Source organism: Leuciscus leuciscus (genome assembly GCF_965113295.1).
Source record: "Leuciscus leuciscus genome assembly, chromosome: 21".
Classification (NCBI taxonomy): Eukaryota; Metazoa; Chordata; class Actinopteri; order Cypriniformes; family Leuciscidae; genus Leuciscus; species Leuciscus leuciscus.
This window is the reverse complement of record NC_138745.1, coordinates 13,051,283-13,064,505: the sequence shown is the minus strand read 5'-3', so window position 1 is coordinate 13,064,505 and position 13,223 is coordinate 13,051,283. Positions and strand designations below refer to the sequence as shown.

The 13,223-nt window shown below is 40.6% G+C and overlaps 2 protein-coding genes across 3 annotated transcripts in view; one reads left to right on the top strand and one right to left on the bottom strand.

Moving 5' to 3' along the window:
• The first annotated feature begins 638 nt into the window (after window positions 1-638).
• The window catches only part of sult1st6 (sulfotransferase family 1, cytosolic sulfotransferase 6), a 52,651-nt gene continuing 40,066 nt past the window's right edge, over window positions 639-13,223 (top strand). Inside the window, exon 1 of the mRNA XM_082152863.1 lies at window positions 639-1,237. Within this exon, the coding sequence (XP_082008989.1) occupies window positions 1,054-1,237 (184 nt within the window). The 5' untranslated portion in view covers window positions 639-1,053. The remainder of the gene's footprint in view (window positions 1,238-13,223) is intronic.
• On the bottom strand, window positions 1,244-12,863 carry LOC309485724 (uncharacterized protein). Of its 2 annotated transcripts, XM_082152699.1 has the most exons (3): window positions 12,311-12,863; window positions 8,932-10,364; window positions 1,244-8,548 (listed from the first exon to the last, which is right to left on the bottom strand). In XM_082152699.1, the coding sequence occupies exons 1-3, from the start codon at window positions 12,841-12,843 to the stop codon at window positions 7,272-7,274; spliced, it is 3,243 nt and encodes a 1,080-aa protein (XP_082008825.1). In that variant the 5' UTR covers window positions 12,844-12,863; the 3' UTR covers window positions 1,244-7,271. The 2 variants fall into 2 exon arrangements, with proteins under 2 accessions (XP_082008825.1, XP_082008826.1); XM_082152700.1 differs by having other exon boundaries at window positions 8,520-10,364.

Genomic DNA, 13,223 nt, shown 5'->3' with positions numbered 1-13,223 from the left:
TTGACATTCCCTGCTGTGGCTAGTTAACCGATGCCAGATGAGGGAGTGTCTGTAAGTCGACACTCTTCATTTGTAGATGATATTTACTTGCAAGTTAATATTAAACAGGAGGTTGAAACTCTATCATCTGATATTTAGTCTTTCTTTGGTTTAGTTAACATTTCTTCTAAGTAGCAACATAATTTTAATGGCAAAATGGAAATGATGTTGAAATATTGCAAAAACAATTTAAATCCATGATGTATAAAAACATCAGCATAGCCATACATATAAACAGGTGTAGAAAATGGATGGATGGATGGATTTCAAACAAATATTTATTGCTTATTTAATGACTAAATGTGTTATCTAAACTTGCCACGTTTTATTGTATATCTAAATTGCTTAGGTTTGCTTCGGGTTCAGTACTGAAATTTAGTTTTATAAATGGTCACATAAATCATTTGAGATATTTCTTTCTGAGTGTTGTCTAATTCTCAGTGCTTTAAGAGGAAATCTGGTCTGTAAACTTTTTTCATTTAAAGTGTCACTTGTCAGACACTCCCTTGAACTCAGATTAACAGTTAAGATAACACTGCTGAAAGTTTGGAATTCAGCCCTGGCTGTCCGAGAGTTATATAAGCAACCCTGCACTTTAGGAATTTATTACAGTAATGCCCAAGGAGTAGAAAGAAATATAGGGACACAGTTAGAAAAGGGAAAAATCAAAAGAATACTTAGAATTAGAATGCTAAAAGTCTAAGAAAGAAACTTTGGACAGCTAACAGAACATGATAACTATTCAAGGAGGTCAAGCGAACAAATAACTTTAGGAGTATAGGCAAAGACAGTGAGGGGCTCAAAGTGTATATTTTAAGGCTACTAATCCAAAGCTCATTTAAGAAAAAATACAAGTGACATTTCAAAAGCATAAAGGAACAGGACAGGAAGAAATAACTCAGTATACTTTAAGGCAAAAAGAAAGATTTCAACAAGAGTAAATTAGGGAGGAAAACTTCAGAAAGCTGGACTAAAAAGGATAAGAGGATATTCTGGAGGACGCTTTTTGTGGTGATGGAGGAGGTACTGCTGAGCTATGAAGAAGCCATTAAGAGGGCAGGTGATGCTATTCATCGGTTTCCTCTAATAGAGGTTCAGGGTGTCCCTCTCATGAGCACCATTGCAGACAACTGGAAATCAATCTGGGAATTCTGTCCTGACCCATCAGACCTACTCATCTCTACTTATCCTAAAGCAGGTAAAAAATAAAAAATAAATAACTTGCTAATCATCCTAAGGTCTTGTGCTTTTTAATGCCCACTTACTGTAAGACCAGACTACACTGTATACTGTGTACTTTGCACTCTTTCTTGACACCATTTGAGCAATGGATTTAAAGGAACAGTCCACCCAAAATGAAAATTCTTTCATAATTTACTCACCCTTAATATGAATGGATAAGTCTTCTGTTGTGGGAATACAAATTAAAGAATCTGTCTAAGATCCACTGATTCTATGTCCTGACATAACATCACATGAAAAAAAAAAAAAAAACTAATGTGAACTATGTTATATATGGCATTCAAACTGAACGCAATGGCATTAGTTTAATGATTAGATTAAATAGTTTCCATTCAAGGGGTTCTGCCAGTCTCTTCCTACTGAGGGTCAAACTATGTGTTGACATGTCTATATTTCTCATGACCAGGGACTAGGTCTGCTGGATCTCACAGTCAGGGGTAATGTCCTGTGTTGCCTTTAGATGCTTTGGTTAAAGCGGTCATCTCTGAGGCTGAAGTAATAATAAAATAGCAGAAAAAGTACTGGCAGCTCATTACCTGGACATTATCCATTAATTTTACGGACCTTTCCGTTAACTCTAAAACACAACACAATGCAGTGTAAAATTCAAAATACAGGTAAAACACCTGTAAAAAATAAATACGAAAAATTCCTTCTAAGCCCTATTTTTATTAAAAAAAATATTTTTTTTTAGAGTAGCACGTTCTTAATAAAGAATCCTGCTGAAGAGATATCCGGGTTGCAAAGAAAGAAAAGTTATTGTGACATCAGCACTATATTCCACGTCTGTTAATCAATGTTAATTTATTTTTATTTTTAGAAGTAACATTTAAAAAAAAAAAGTTCAATCCAAAAAACCTGAGCAAAACCTTTCTCATTTGTAACCAAACATCTCATATCATTCACAGGGATTTTCCTGGGTCAAAAATGGTCATCAGTGGTGGTGGACAAACACAGTCATCCACACACACAGTACAAAGTACCCTACCCCTGTGAACTGCGAGCCCAGTACTGACAATCAATCCAAAATAAATGCAAAAAAAAACAGTTTGTAATATTAACTCATCCTATTTATTCATGAAATACAAAATAATCACTGTCAGAACAGATCATAAAACAAATGTGCTTAGAACTATTTTATATACAGTGGGTACGGAAAGTATTCAGACCCCCTTAAATTTTTCACTCTTTGTTATATTGCAGCCATTTGCTAAAATCATTTAAGTTAATTTTTTTTCCCTCATTATTGTACACACAGCACCCCATATTGACAGAAAAACACAGAATTGTTGACACTTTTGCACATTTATTAAAAAAGAAAAACTGAAATATCACATGGTCCTATTCAGACCCTTTTCTCAGTATTTAGTAGAAGCACCCTTTTGATCTAATACAGCCATGAGTCTTTTTGGGAAAGATGCAACAAGTTTTTCACACCTGGATTTGGGTATCCTCTGCCATTCCTCCTTGCAGATCCTCTCCAGTTCTATCAGGTTGGATGGTAAACGTTGGTGGACAGCCATTTTCAGGTCTCTCCAGAGATTCTCAATTGGGTTTAAGTCAGGGCTCTGGCTGGGCCATTCAAGAACAGTCACGGAGTTGTTGTGAAGCCACTCCTTCGTTATTTTAGCTGTGTGCTTAGGGTCATTGTCTTGTTGGAAGGTGAACCTTCGGCCCAGTCTGAGGTCCAGAGCACTCTGGAGAAGGTTTTCATCCAGGATATCCCTGTACTTGGCCGCATTCATCTTTCCCTCGATTGCAACCAGTCGTCCTGTCCCTGCAGCTGAAAAACACCCCCACAGCATGATGCTGCCACCACCATGCTTCACTGTTGAGACTGTATTGGACAGGTGATGAGCAGTGCCTGGTTTTCTCCACACATACCGCTTAGAATTAAGGCCAAAAAGTTCTATCTTGGTCTCATCAGACCAGAAAATCTTATTTATCACCATCTTGGAGTCCTTCAGGTGTTTTTTAGCAAACTCCATGCGGGCTTTCATGTGTCTTGCACTGAGGAGAGGCTTCCGTCGGGCCACTCTGCCATAAAGCCCCGACTGGTGGATGGCTGCAGTGATGGTTGACTTACTACAACTTTCTCCCATCTCCCGACTGCATCTCTGGAGCTCAGCCACAGTGATCTTTGGGTTCTTCTTTACCTCTCTCACCAAGGCTCTTCTCCCCCGATAGCTCAGTTTGGCCGGACGGCCAGCTCTAGGAAGGGTTCTGGTCGTCCCAAACGTCTTCCATTTAAGGATTATGGAGGCCACTGTGCTCTTAAGCCTGGAACACACCAAGCCGACGCCGACGAACTAGCGCTGATGAAAGCCGACTGTGTTGTCGCCTCGCGTCGGGGTAAAAAGCTGCACTTGAACACACCGAGAGAACTACTGCCGACTGTTAGCTAGAATGCGCGTTCTGCGCCTGCGTGTAAATGAGACAGCTGTCTATTTCTGCAGATATATTCGTCTATATTCGTCATTCAAAAAGGGAAACCGACGCTGCCGGCTGCAGTTACACAAACCGTAAACAAAGCAGTGCGTGCTTACCGTTTTGAATATCAATCCTGCTAAACACTTTCTTTATTCCACTCCTCTCGTGTTAATATTGAAATATTCGCCAAGGAACACTCAGGTAAGATGACATATAATTGGAACAGCCTTCTATCTGTTCCGTTTTGACTTTGCTCGCTGTTTTGCTATTATTCTCGTGCACTGACTCGGTCACTAAGCTGAACAGCCAATCAGAGTTCCCTCTTTCACCGACGGCCCGACGACGATTCAACATGTCGAATCGGCGTTACAAAGCCGACGAGGACCAATTTCAGCCGACGGTGCGGAACACACTGAGAAGATTTAGTCGGCCAATGCACGGAAACTGCCCAACGGCCGACCGTCGGCTTGGTGTGTTCCAGGCTTTAGGAACCTTAAGTGCTGCAGAACTTTTTTTGTAACCTTGGCCAGATCTGTGCCTTGCCACAATTCTGTCTCTGAGCTCTTCAGGCAGTTCCTTTGACCTCATGATTCTCATTTGCTCTGACATGCACTGTGAGCTGTAAGGTCTTATATAGACAGGTGTGTGGCTTTCCTAATCAAGTCCAATCAGTATAATCAAACACAGCTGGACTCAAATGAAGGTGTAGAACCATCTCAAGGATGATCAGAAGAAATGGACAGCACCTGAGTTAAATATATGAGTGTCACAGCAAAGGGTCTGAATACTTAGGACCATGTGATATTTCAGTTTTTCTTTTTTAATAAATGTGCAAAAATGTCAACAATTCTGTGTTTTTCTGTCAATATGGGGTGCTGTGTGTACAATAATGAGGGGAAAAAAATGAACTTAAATGATTTTAGCAAATGGCTGCAATAAAACAAAGAGTGAAAAATGTAAGGAAAAATCTGAAAAATCTGAATACTTTCCATACCCACTGTATAATAATCTGTAGATTTAAATGTAAAAAGTCACTGAGTGACTGATTTGAAAAGTGAACAACAAAGTAGCACATTACACATTACATTGAAGAAGTATCAGGTCTATTATTTTGCATGTACACTCCAAGACTTAAAGGGCCCCTATTATGGATTTTTGAAAATGACCTTTCATGTAGTGTGTAACATAGCTCTAAGTGAATGAAAACATCCTGCAAAGTATTAAATCTGAAAGTGCACCATATATAAAGTTATTGTCTTTCAAAAGTAAGAGTCGACTCTGAGTCAATTAAATGAATAGTTTTTTAAACGAGTCATAAGCCGTTTCGTTGTGACGTCAAGACGAAACATTAGTATATTGCCCGACCACTTATTGCGTCAGGGAAAACTTGAACCTCATACCAACAGCTGATTCCTGTGGATACTGGATAGCATCATGTCGAGAAGATGGCGTTGTGCTTTATAATGTGAAGGTAAAGATAGGTTTTTTTTTCACTGCCCAAGGACGAGCATGTGAAGAATCAGTGGTTAAAATTCATCTTTACCATGATATCACAGCAGTATAATCCGAAACTTTTGCTGTGTTCCCTTTATTTTACTGATGACTGCTTCTCAAATCTCGGAGTTCAATGCAGGATTCGCAAACCGTTTTTACTCTTGAAAGATGGTGTTCAAAAAATGTAGTTTTGAGTTTTATATTGTGTAGGTCTCCTGCTAACTGGCTAACTCACGTTATCACTATATTACTGAAATACTTTTGCAAATCAGTTGTGGACCACTATTACCTTTAACTGTGTTTATTAATGCTGATTGTCTGTCATTCTCACTACTTTGAGGAAATATTTGTTTTACCAAACGTTTATGTTACATCAGATCATTCACTCTAGTGCTCGGCTAATACATTGCATACATGCACTGTTATTGATACAGTTTCCACGTATTCACCGCAATATATTAGAAAAATTCTCGGTAAATAAATGAGTACAAGTAAAATAATCGGTTTGTTGATGGACATGCACTTGTTAATGCTGATGGTGAGGAATTACAGTTGCAACATCTCATACGATGTACCTCAAACTGAGTAGTGTATCACTGAGAAACACTGAGTCCTGCTCGAGTCGTCCTTGTGATGGAGGTTCTGGTTGAATAACTAGTTCTTCCAGTGTTTCATCATCGGACTCGCGCTCGCATTGATATGGTCAAATCGACGTCATTGTTCGTTACTGTGTTTAGTTTACAGTGTAGGAAGCCTCAGGACAGCTGACGTTGTTATGGTAATGGCCGTTTTTGTTTTCGGCGCGATGTACACGGTAGGCCAATCACAACAGACTGAGCTGTCTGGCCAATCAGAGCAGAGTAGCTCGTGGAATTAGAGAGGGATTTAGAGAGATTGATTCATCTCACGAGTCGTTTGAGAATCATTGAAAATGTGATGATGTGCAAATGTATATTATGAGGAAATTAAACAGTTTTTTTTTACCTTTGATGCATGTAAACATGTTGTAGGAGACTCCACAACAACATTAGGAAACTTTTAAAATAGCATAATAGGGGCCCTTTAATGGACAGATCATTTGACATCCCTTACGAAAAAAAAGTATACTTCAAGTTCTCTTCTGCCTTCAGCTTATGTTTGCTTTTGCAGCGAGCTAAACAAAGGCTTAGTAAAAGTCGTAGACATTTGTCAGGGTCAAACTTGCTTTACTGAAGCCCAATTTGTGAAACTGTAACACAAATGAACGATGATATTTAAAAAAATATCAATTACAATGTTACATTCAGTTCACATAAATCAAAACATTATTTAAGATGCACATAAATCACCCTTACATAACTTAGAAGATAGCTGTGTCAAGAAGAACAATCAAGCATCACAATTATGTGCTTCGGGCTACATTTAACATGTCACATGCAAATCGTTCTCAATCATATGTATATATATATATCAGAATACATGTAATCATATTTTACCGCTTAGATTAGTCTTTTTAACTTACAGATTGTGCCGTTTCAAGAGCAAAACAAGAAGGATGGACGTGGATGCACCTCTATACTCTCCACCATGAGCTCTAAGATCCAAAATGGCTGATATATTATTAAAGGCGATGTACTTCTTAAAGTAACCACAAGGTGTCAGTATTGACAAAGTAAACTATATTATAAATAAGGCCAGGATACTCCCCGCCTGACATCAACAGATGTCACATCAGACTTGAGGAACAGTAACAAAGGCGTCAACATCCAGATCGTTAAGCCACCTTAATTTGTGTCCTTTGAAACCAGAAGAACAACCTCATTGACTGGTCTCACGAAGAATCTTTGTTCACCTTTCTTTATGATTTTTACTTCAATCTTTCTGACTTTGCCATCCTCACTTGGGTAAGTTTTACATTTACATTTATTCATTTAGCTGACGCTTTTATCCAAAGCGACTTACAATTGCTATATATGTCAGAGGTCGCACGCCTCTGGAGCAACTAGGGGTTAAGTGTCTTGCTTAGGGACACATTGGTGTCTCACAGTGGATTCGAACCCGGGTCTCTCACACCAAAGGCATGTGTCTTATCCATTGCGCCACCACCACCGCACCACATAAGTTTTAGTTATGATCCCAACTGGCCAGTCATTTCTTTTCTCCTGGGCATCTTTCAGAATCACAACGTCTCCATTTTGTAGGTTTGGCTTAGCCGTGCGCCACTTGCGACGTCCTTGAAGTCCACTCAAACATTCATTCTTCCATCTTCCCCAGAAGACATTGGCTAAATACTGAACGCGACGCCACTGAGCTCTGCATAGATCATGGTTTTCAAATTGGCCAGGTGGTACTGGTGGGGCTCCAACTTTCTGCGTGAGGAGCATTGCTGGTGTTAGTATCATTGGTAGTTCTGGATCAGTAGAGACTGTGGTTAAGGGACGAGCATTCACAATTGCACTCACTTCTGCCATGAACGTTATTAAAACTTCATGTGTAAGTCTTGCAGGGCTGTGTTGAAGGAGCATGGCATCAAGGATACGTCGGGAAACTCCAATCATGCGCTCCCAGGACCCAGCCATATGTGAAGCATGAGGAGGATTGAACTGCCAGCAGCATTGATTATCAGATAGGTAAGCTTGGATGTTTGTGTTGTGGCAACCTTGCTTGTCAATTTGTAGCTCTTTGCAGGCTCTCACAAAGTTGGTTCCACAATCAGACCTCAAGATCTTAGCGGGGCCTCTGATTGCAAAGAAACGCCGCAGGGAGTTGATAAAGCTTGAGGCACTCATAGACTCGATCACTTCTAGGTGAATCGCCCGTGTAGTCATGCAAGTAAATATGACCGCCCATCTTTTAGCTTCTGCCGGACATCCTCGTGTTTTCCTGACCGCGACTGGCCATGGACCGAAAACATCCAGCCCCACGAATGTGAATGGCGGGTCTATGTGTAATCTGTCAGCTGGTAAATCTGCCATGATCTGCTCCTCTTGTTTGCCTCTCAATTTGCGACAAGTAACACAGTTGTAGATGGAGCTGCTGACCGATCTCTTACCTCCAACAATCCAGTAACCACCTGCCCTGATGGCACCTTCCGTGAGATGTCGGCCTTGGTGACATACCTTCTCATGAAAGTGTCGAATCAAAAGCTGAGTAACATGATGTTTACCAGGTATGAGAGCTGGATACAGTTCTTCAGATGGTAGTTGAGCTCTCCCCAGCCGACCTCCTACTCTGAGAAACCCTTCTGGGTCAATGAATGGACAGAGTTTGCTGAGAGGACTTGACTTTTGGACAGGCTGACCTTGTTCTAGGCGTTTAAAGTCATCTCTGTAGACTTCTCTCTGAACAGTTTGAATGATTGTAGCTTTAAGGGGGTCGCACACCGGACGCGCAGCTCGGCGGCGCGCCGCGCAGCGCCACGTCTTTTAAATTCGAACACACTATTCTCTATGAGAGTACACACACCGGCGGCGCCTTTCGGCGTCTGTCCGCGGCGGCTCAGGAACGTGTTCAAAATCCTGCCGCGCCACAGAGCGCCATTTACATAGTTTTATATTAAATTTACATGTATGTGTCTCAAATCGTAGTTAATGTATATACGGACCTCACCCTGTGCTGCAATATACATTTAGTTTTATATTTATTTACAGAAATCAGAAAATTGCTGATGTTATCGGATTTTCAGGTGACAGTTGTCCTAGACGTGGCGCGGCGCGGCGCTGAGCTGCGCGTCCGGTGTGCGGCCGCCTTTAGCCTGCTTCAGCTGCTCTTCCTCCTTATGCTTGTTGCAAATGTGCCATCCGCGACAGACATCTCCTGACCCAGACTTGACACACTTGGCTATGTGTTGCAATCGTGCTATGGCCTTTAACAGGGAGCTCCAACTAGAGAATCGTTGGAACCTTTCACTCCCAAGGTTTCTTTGTGACAGGCTAGTCACACAGGTAATACACTCTGGACGAAGCTCTGCATCTGTTTCAGGACTGACGAGGGTGTAAGACCTTTTATTAAGTTCGTCTTGTCTTGTGTGTAAGAGGAATGGAGGCCCTGTTAGCCAATATGATGAAGTTAGTTGCTCTGAGGGGAGTCCTCTGCTTGCAGCATCGGCTGGATTAAGATGAGTGGGCACAAAGTTCCACTGATGTGGTCCCGTAGAGTGTCTAATGCGCTGTACTCGATTATGAACATAGACGTGAAAACGTCTTGTCTCATTGAAGATGTATCCTAGCACTACTTTAGAGTCAGTGTAAAATCTCACATCATCCAGTGTTGTATCCAGCTGTTCTTGAAGCATCTCTGCTACTTCCACTGCTAGTACAGCCGCACATAACTCAAGTCGAGGGACAGTGACATCCGGCTTTGGAGCAAGCTTTGCCCTACCGAAGAGGAAACCAACCTCACTGAGACCATCTGTGTTAGTAACTTTCAGGTAAGCTACTGTACCTACAGCTTTAGTGGAAGCATCACAAAACACAATGATCTCTTTCTTGTGTGCACTAGACAATGAGATGGAGGTATACATTCTTGAGATTTTTAGTCCTTGCAGATGTTTGAGGGAATCTTTCCATTTTTGCCACTTCTCTTGTTTCTCTTTGGGCAGAATAACATCCCAATCATCTGCATCTCCAGAGATGTCTCTCAGGATGGAGCGACCCTCAATGCTTATTGGTACTACAAATCCTAGAGGATCATACAAACTGTTGATGGTAGAAAGCACTCCTCGCTTAGTGTAAGGTTTGTCACTGATGGATACTTGAAATACAAATGCATCTATTGACAAGTCCCAACACAATCCTAAGCTTCGTTGGATGGATAGTGAGTTCACACCAAGATCGAGGCCCTGCAGCGTAGTTGCCAGATCCTCATTCTGTAAGGCTCTCATGATGATGGGGCTGTTGGATGAGATTTTGTGTAGGTGGAGGCTGGATCGTGCTAGCATCTGTTGAGCTCTGTGCAGTACATCAATGGCTTCAGCTTCGGAACTGAATGATTTTAGCCCATCGTCCACATAGAAATGGCGCTCGATGAAGAGCCTGGCATCACTTCCAAACTCCGACTCTCCCTCTACGGCTGTTCTCTTGAGCCCGTATACAGCTACTGATGGGGAGGGGCAATTGCCAAAAATGTGGACTCTCATGCGGTACTCCACGATATCTCCATTAAGGTTGTGATCCTTAACCCTCTGGGGTCTGAGTGGTTTTTGGGGTCCTTGAGATGTTCTGACATGCCCTGACATTTGTGCTTTTTTCAGTTGCTTATAAACATATTAATGGCAAAGGTATAATTACACTCTATTTAGCACAAACAGGGCTATCATAATATGTGAGCAACATGCATGTACATGTTTGTATTTTTGAGAGAATAATGTTTATGCATGGTTATTGAAAAAACTAAAAACTAAAGTTTCTGAAATAAGGCCACAAAACACATACTAAATATGTGACAATAAGACTTTTGACTAATGGATGTCGTTGCCTAGAGTTTTTTCTTCAAAATGATGTGAAAATCATCCTGCCCTTATCATTCACATAACACAATACATTGATTTAAATCTTGTAAAACACTTTTTGTTTGTAAAGACAATATGCGCAAGGGGCGTCAACGATTCAACAGCATCATGCATATTTAGTGATTCACACCTGAGGTGACAATGGGGCCCGCATACTTAATGAGCCATTCATTCAGGTGTGTCACCTATAGCCACAAGAAAGAATGCAAGAGCAATATATATATATATATATATATTCTACCAAATTGGTTCACAGTTGGAAGCAAGTCAATTTTTTCACAAATTTTGCTTGCAAATTGTATAATATCCAAGGAAAACATGTCTAGTAATTGTGCAGTTAATTCTCATACTGTATTTTCAGTTTTGGAATATGTATCCTCTCCCCAAATTTGTCAATAATAAAACACAATAAAAATTATTTAAAGAAAACACAATTACAACAACAATTGAAGTGTAATCTTTCTTTGTAAAAACTAAAGTATACATTTTATCATACATATTTCAAAGTTAAGGATTCATTACTTCGAAATATAGCCTACATTGACGAAACATACTATATTTAACATATTAGCAAAAATTGGCAAAAAAAGCTTATTTGAGGTGGCAGATATTTTACAGTAAAAATGTGTAATCTATCCAAAACTAGTCAACGAAATGTTGTCTTTCATTTGTCTGTAACATAGGTCTTTCGTTTTTATTATAAGGAATATAAATGTTAATTTGCAGTTTAATATGTTGCTTATACAAATACATTTTATTTCAACATATTTCAGTCGATTTTTACTCAGTATAGCAAAATAGTTTGCTAAAAGCAGATCATTCATTCACACACAGAAACGCAATTCAAATTTAAACCGTCTTTTTGCGAGTTGTGGTAAACAGCGCATCTCTGCCGTTCATTCATTCACACAGAAACGCGATTTACTTGAGAATGAAAAAAAACTTACTACAGTATTCCATCCGTTGCTCCTCGAAATACCAGCACTTCTGAGGTACGTTTTCCATTATTATTATTCCTCACAGCGCTGCGAGACAGTGTAAACAAGTGCAATGATCTGAATAAACTTGATGTGTTTTCTCGAGCTGATATGGGGGCGTTCACAGTTTGTATGGGATCGTCTCAGTCATTTGCGTTTGAATAGCGCGCGCTCTCCGTGGGCGGGGCAGATTAAAACGTAATGAGCTGAGATGAGAACGACTGACATCTCTCTCTTTTCATAAAGATTACATAAACAGAGAATATTTTTTTTTATATATATAAATTACTTAATTTAAAAGAAGAGAATTCAAGCTTCATGCCTGTGTGTCTGTGTGCCTGTTTGACTGAGTATTCGCTGAGTTATTGTTCATTTTCGGACGCGTTTCAGAATGGACTTCACTGACAGAGAGAAGGCAGAACTCGCTTCGTGTTTATTTTTCTTTATTTTGCGAAAAGCACAACACTTTGTTTTTATTGTGAGTATACACAAAAATAATACACATTTAACAGAATCGATTGATGTATGAAACTTGTTTGTAATATCAAAGTCAACAGAGCAAAATGAATCTCTTTTGAACTGATAAAAAAAAAAGCGAGCTGGTATCGCCGGCGATACAGCCGACCCCAGGGGGTTAAACCACAAGAAGCGCAGGTAATCTCGATGTTCCTCTTTGACCAGAAAGCTGTGAAACATTTGCTCAATGTCTGCCATCACAGCGTAGGAGTCAGATCTGAAGCGGATGATCACACCTATCAGGCTGTTGTTCAGGTCTGGGCCTTTAAGGAGAACTTGATTTAAGGATATGTTGTTGTATTGAGCACTTGAATCAAACACTATCCTGATCTTCCCTGGCTTTTGTGGGTGATAAATGCCAAAACTTGGCAGGTACCAACATTCCTTGTTGTCTTCAAGAGGGGGAGCAATCTCAGCATGTCTTTTTTTTAACATTGTCTCCAAGAAATCCACATAATGGTCTTTCATGTCCGTCTTCTTTTTCAGAGAACGACGAAGTGATAATAGACGACTGACAGCCTGGTCTCTATTATTGGGCAAACGCTCTCTGGGACAGCGAAACGGGAGTGGAGCCACCCAACTATTTGCTTTGTCTTTGGTGAATTCGTTGTCCATAATATCCAGGAAAACCTCATCTTCTCCAGATAGTGCGAGCATGTTGTCTTCTTTGGTTTGTTTGAAGATATGCTTCCCAATGTCATGAGATCGTTTTGTGCTCCTTATGAGTCTGTGCTCTTCACTTGTGAACCTTTCTTTAGAACAGATACTGTTTTTGCAAGGTGTGAGAAAGCTGGGCCTGCCGTTCTCAAGCACACTAGTTTTGAAAGTGCTCACTGTGGGTTTGTGAGCTCCACCGAGGCACACATCTCCTACAATCACCCATCCCAGGTCGAGGAGTTGGGCATATGGAGCATTGTGAGAACCATTGCGCTGTCTGCGGACCTTGTGCGCACGGATAAGATCTCTCCCTATGAGAATGAGAATGTCAGCTGCGGGATCCAGTGGAGGTATCTGAGAGGCAATGGCTTGAAGATGAG